The sequence below is a fragment of the Kryptolebias marmoratus genome, linkage group LG23 (genome assembly GCF_001649575.2).
Source record: "Kryptolebias marmoratus isolate JLee-2015 linkage group LG23, ASM164957v2, whole genome shotgun sequence".
Taxonomy (NCBI): Eukaryota; Metazoa; Chordata; class Actinopteri; order Cyprinodontiformes; family Rivulidae; genus Kryptolebias; species Kryptolebias marmoratus.
In genome coordinates this window covers 4,857,129-4,863,021 of record NC_051452.1, presented here as the reverse complement: position 1 = coordinate 4,863,021, position 5,893 = coordinate 4,857,129, and the positions used below count along the sequence as shown (strand labels likewise).

General features: G+C 42.7%; 1 protein-coding gene across 1 annotated transcript in view; it reads right to left on the bottom strand.

Moving 5' to 3' along the window:
* Window positions 1–3,101, bottom strand: part of bco1l (beta-carotene oxygenase 1, like) — a 9,997-nt gene extending 6,896 nt beyond the window's left edge. The window contains exons 1-5 of the mRNA XM_017434546.3: window positions 2,937–3,101; window positions 1,360–1,488; window positions 1,133–1,262; window positions 649–796; window positions 422–569 (exon numbers count right to left, since the gene is read on the bottom strand). Of these exons, the coding sequence (XP_017290035.1) occupies window positions 422–569; window positions 649–796; window positions 1,133–1,262; window positions 1,360–1,488; window positions 2,937–3,078 (697 nt within the window). The 5' untranslated portion in view covers window positions 3,079–3,101. The remainder of the gene's footprint in view (window positions 1–421; window positions 570–648; window positions 797–1,132; window positions 1,263–1,359; window positions 1,489–2,936) is intronic.
* Between the last annotated feature and the right edge of the window lie 2,792 nt (window positions 3,102–5,893).

The window sequence follows — 5,893 nt, the reverse complement described above, 5'->3', positions numbered from 1 at the left end:
CTGCAGGAGGGAGGTTTGTCCAGCTCCTCCTGCAGGAGGGAGGTGTGTCCAGCTCCGTCTGCAGGAGGGAGGTGTGTCCAGCTCCTCCTGCAGGAGGGAGGTGTGTCCAGCTCCTCCTGAGGATAAATGAATCCTGCAGTTCTGGTTCTGCTCTGTTTTCTCTGAATGGCTGTTTAATTAAATCGTTACATTTCGTTTTTTGGTCATGCTGAGGATGTGGAAGCATCTTGTTAGCAGAGCGGACCAAAAGGAAATGAACAGTTTTGTTTTTCCTCTCTTTCTTTGTGGGGGAATTTTTTTTTTTGTCTCGATCATGAAACCGTGTTAATCTTGTCCTTTTTGTTGTTCTTCTTTCTGCCACCAACCTGCCAGGCTCTGTAGGTTGAAATCAGCCGTGAGGAAACTCGTTAAAGCGCCGTACCTGAGGCCTCTGCTGGGACTTTGAAGATGACATATTTTGGCTGTCCAAGCCCAATAATGGCAGTGCCCATGTTGTAGGTGTTGCCCTCTCTGTCGTAGTGAGGGTGAGCCGTCGCTAAGTTCAGAGCGATGTGGTTCCTGTAGTTCGCCTGGAGTTTAGCACAAATGTTTCATGTTGTCATTCATGTAAAGATCTATTTACAGCCTAACTCGTGTCCTTGAACGCACCCTGCCAACAGTCTCCAAAGTATCCGGGTCGATCTGGTTGATGTAGTTCACCTCAGAGGAGGCGTAGTAGTCCTGACCGTAGCGGATTATGTTGATCAAGTTGTTGTCGGTGAAGTCAGGGATGATGTTGCGGAAATGTGTCATCGCCCTGATGAGAAGGGTTTGAAGAAATGATACTGGAACGATTCAGAGGAATTCTATCTCTGACCTTCAGATACTGGATAAACTGAAGCCTTGATGCAGGAAACTGACCACAAACATCCTGAACTTACTGAAATGAGTCCTTTTACACCTGCACTGAGACTAAAGTTGATTTATTCCTACCTTCACACGTCTTTGTGTGAACTTGTACAAACTGATGCTACATGTTCTGAATTATCCTCAGGTTTCAGATGCACTGATGCACGCAGACAGTTCTGATAAAAGGCTGACCTTTCTTTTATCATTCCTTGCAGCTAAAATGGATTTCTGAATAAACTGTCACCTGGAGAAGATGTTTTTGCAGGGATCAGGGTAAACCATGGTGCCAAACTCGGAGACGACGATCTTGTCTGCCTTGATGTTCCTCTTGTAGGTGTTGCTTTTCAGATATTTGCTTCTGTAGGTCACCTCGCCTGAAATAGCATCACATTTGTCTCTTCAACGCTCACAGCTACATTTTTAAATACATTTTGAATGCTGTGATTTTTGGCAGCATTTTATCACTCTGACCGTTGCTGAAGGTGAAACTGTGGATGAGCGACAAGCCGTCAAACCAGTGGTTGTACTCGGAGTCGCCCACGGAGAAAAGACCCGGTCCGTTTCTCAGCAGAGTGCCCTGCAGCCAGGAAGGGAGTGATCCTGCAGGTCAAAGGTCAAACACACAACCAGGTAATCTGTTATCATCTCACAGCAGGTTTCACTTTGACAAGAGATTCTGTAAGTTTCTCCACTGTTCGGTTTGAACATCTGGGCTTGTTTGCTCCTGTATTTATTGACCACCTGCATCTTAAATCTTGTAAATGTGTAGAGTGAGTTTCTTAAAGAGGCAGGAGAAGCAGGGAAGCCATCAAACCCAAGCAAACATGGAGTTAGGACCAAACCTAACCTTTAAAGGTGTTCAGGCTCCTCTGTGGATCACAAAGAGTCCTGGAGGTCCTCTCCTGGTTGGTCAACTTCTCTTTGCTCTACAGATGTTAATTAGAGGAACATCTGGGGAACATCTTGGTTTCTATTGGACTGTCAGTGAGTCTGATTTAAATCAAGTTCTGTCAGATTGTTTTCCTTTGTTGTGACCCATTTGACAGGTCTTTAACTGTCAATATAAATGTGGTTATTGTTAATTAATCTGTTGATTTAATAGTAACTAAAAAGGTGTTTGTAGATTGTTTCTAAATTAAACTTGTTTTAAGATGATTCATCTTTAAAAATCATCTGTTTCTGGTTCATGATCACAAACTGCTTCATTCTGAAGAAATAATTCAACTTTTAGGCTGCAGCTCGATGCTCGCTGAAGTCACAGGAAGTTTGAGTTGAAAAACTAAAGACCCTGGTTGTGAGTTTTCTGCGTGGTTCTGAACACGATGGAGGTCGGGTGAGACCCGTCTGTCCTTCAGGTGAAACTCTGCCCTCCTGACATCAGCTTTGACCCAAACACAGAGTCTGTAAGAACCGGTTTCTGCAGAGTTTTAATGCCGACAGAAGTCTAATAATGTTTGAATCTCTGACTCGTTTGTTGTTCTGAAAAGAGAGAATCTGTAAGTTTGGTGGGTCACTGCTGTAATCTGCAGAAATCTGAAACTTTTTAATAAAAAGAGGCTTATTTCTCAGTTCTGCCCCTCTTCTTCCTCTTCATGTCTTCACCTGCAGGAAGCAGGAACAGATCGTCTCTTTATCCATCGTATGAGTTAGGAGTTTTCTGACACGAGTCCTGTCCTCATGTTGTCCTGCTTGTTTTAGCTGCTGCAGCACTCCCAGCTGATCGGCGGGTTTCTGCAGAACTTAACTCCAGCCTGCTGTTGGAGCAGAAACACGCAGCGAGTCTCCAGGACCAGAATCCCTGCAGAACAGGTTGGACTGATTGAACAACATCCAGCCTTTAATGCTTGGATCGCACGATTTGTTGAGCTTGTAAGATTATAAACTTCTCTTTTTAAGTAAAAACCTTCTGTGGGGAAAAAAATCAGACTTCATCAATTTGATACTGACTGACAGAAAAACTCTTATCAGAGTCAGGAGAACGTTAAAAACCCGTTCTGTTCAAGCGGCTCATGTTGAGCTCCCGTTAGGTCATCCGTTCATGAACTCACCCTTCACTTGAGCTTTCACAGGTTCTGGAGTTTCTGATCCGTTCTTTGCGATTATGGCCTGCATGTTTCCGTCCTGAGCGGTGAGCCGGGCGTGCACGTCCGCTGCAGGCGGAGCAGCTTGATCTATGCAGCCTTCTTCCATCTGCGTGATCCACTCCAGGCGTTTGTAATTCCACGTTACGTAAGAGTGCAGCTGTGGACTCTGAGCAGCTTTTCACAATAAAAGACTCAGACAGGACAAATCGTCACGTGAAGGAAAACAGCAGCAGTTTTAGTTAAATTACACTTTTTAGGACTGAGTTGAATCCTTTCAGGGGATTTTAGCTCAAAGGAGAAAGAATCTGAAGGAATCTTTGAACTTAAATGTGAACGTGAAACAATAAGTGTTTCAACAGCCATTTCTGTTATCTCTTATCTAAATGAGAGATAAGAAACTCCCTGCTTTAAAATGATATCCATGTTGCAAGATTTCACACAGGACGTGTTGAGAACCACTTTCAGCTACTACCACACCGTATCTGTAAAACTCATTTTAGAGGGTGGTTTTTTTTAAAGATCAGTTGGCTGTGGCGGCCATCTTGAACTGGGTTGGCTCCAAAGTTGGATCGGTTTCAGATCTGCATCCATGATTTCTTTCTGAGAGTTTCATTAAAATCTGTCCTCTTCCAGCGATGAGCAGTGATTGGTGTAGTTTTATTTGAGAACATGTCAGAAAACTTCAAGTCTTTAAACTCCTTTAATCAGTTTTTTAAGTGACATAACCCCTAATTTAAAAATAAAGTTTATTTAGCGTCTTTGTCATGTTGACATCTTAGCTGATCTGTTGTTTTGTCAGTCAGAAAAAGGCAAACTTACAGAAACTGGTTTATTTTAAATTTCTTTCAGGGTTTTGGGGGTTAAATGTGTTTTTCTGCACATTAGAAGAAGTTTGAGGTCAGGCTGGGTAAAAGGTTAAATCAGTTTATTTGTTTGCAGCTTCCTCTCATCGGACACAGTCAGATTTTATGCCAATAAAATGATGCAATAACTTCATTCATTATTGCACAACGCAGGACATGAACTATGTTTGTGGTTATTTGTTGTTGTCTCTTTGGTTATTAGTTTTATTTCACGGTGAAATTATTGCACTTTGACAGCAGAGTTTATGACCCACTTTAACTTTAGTTGTTTTTTTTATATATTACCTAATCAGGAGACAAGTTTAACACTCGACATCCTGCTGCTTCAAGATGATGAATAATTCATTCTGCATCTCAGACTGAAAGGCTCACTTATAAATATATTTATTTTTCTGCTTTGTTCTTTAGAAATGCCAACTAAAACGACTTTAACTGTTTATTAACTGCAGACAGACTGAAGTCGAGACATTTTATTTTTATTTCCTAAACTTCATCTTATCTCATTATTTGTCCTTTCTGCTTTTCAGGCTGTAGCAAACAAATAAAAAACCTCGTTTCAGTCAAAGTTTTGTAACATTTCTGTTCCTTCCCCCGACACTTAGAGACATCCTGACGATGACACCAAGTGATGAAGAGTTTCAGGTGGTTTTTGTCCCGTTCTTCATGTCCTAAACGTCCTAAACTGTCCAACAAGTTGTCCTTAGTTTCTCTGTCTGAGACAAGTCAGGCCTGCAGGCGGGCCGGTCCAGAACCCTGATCCTGTCCAGAACCATCATAGAACCAGGCTTTTGGCTCACCCCCAGAGCATGATGCTACCTCCACCATGCTTAACACTGGGTACAGTGATCTTAGAGTTTCTTTCTGTTGTGGCTGCATTTGGTTTGTGTCCCATTTGACTGTGAAACGTTCCTTCAGGAGGGTTCTTCTTCGTTCCTGAGCAGGTCGTCCATCCAGAACCCTGATCCAAGCTCAGACCATCACAGAACCCTGATCCAAGCTCAGACCATCCCAGAACCCTGATCCAAGCTCAGACCATCACAGAACCGGGCTTTTGGACTTGTTGCTGGAGGGTCGATTTCTTCCAACAAAGATCTGGAATCCTGATCTGTCTGATCCAGGTTCCACCTTGTGACGTGTGACTGTTCTCCTAAGTAAGCCCTGGTCCATGTGGTTCTGTCAGCTGCTGATAAATGATGGTTCCTGATGCGGTTCCTTCCGAGGGGTCAGAGATCACGGCTGTCCTTCCTCCCTGAAATTCCTTGACTGGTTTCATGATGTTCTGCTGTGAACATCCCTGACCATCTTTCTTTGAGGAACTTTGATTTTAATGGTTTTCACTCACAGTTATTAACAAACTGGAGATCTTCTTCACTTTATTTCTAGCTAAATTGGAGCATTTTCCCTCATTTTGACCCAAAGTTTTCTGGTTTGAGCTCATAAGAACAGGAGAGTTATAGCTGTGTGTCGTTTTGTTTTATGGAAATACAGCCTGACGTGTTGCAGTAAGTTAGATTTATCTTTGCTGTGGCTGCTTTTATTCCCCACATTTCATTTTAATAAATCCTTTTAGTAAATGTCCAAAGATCTCCACCAGTTGTTAGTAAAACAAAAGTCTAAGTAACGTGTTGACTACCTGTGTAAAAGTCACAAATAATCACTGAACTGTGCAAACGGAGGCACCAGGACTCAAAGTGACCACAGACAGACGGCTTTGGATGAAAAATGAAGTTTATTACAAACAACGACAGAGAGCTGTTAGCAGCTATTAGTTCTGTACAAATAACACTGTTTGATCGGTTAATTGAATTTGTCAGGCGGCAACAAGGCGAGGTCTCAAACAGCACCCTTTGCCTTCTGTTGTGCACCGTCTGCAACTCTGAACGTTAGTGCACGGCCTTTAACTCGTACCAGTGCACGACTGTAGGCTCTCTGCAGTGTGCTCTTCCTCCTAAAACAAGCTGAGTGCACTACCTTCCATTCTTATCCCTTGTCAGTGCACCATCCTCCTCGTTAAACTTCTAATAATGTGCAACTTTAAATTAAAACCACCTGCAGTGC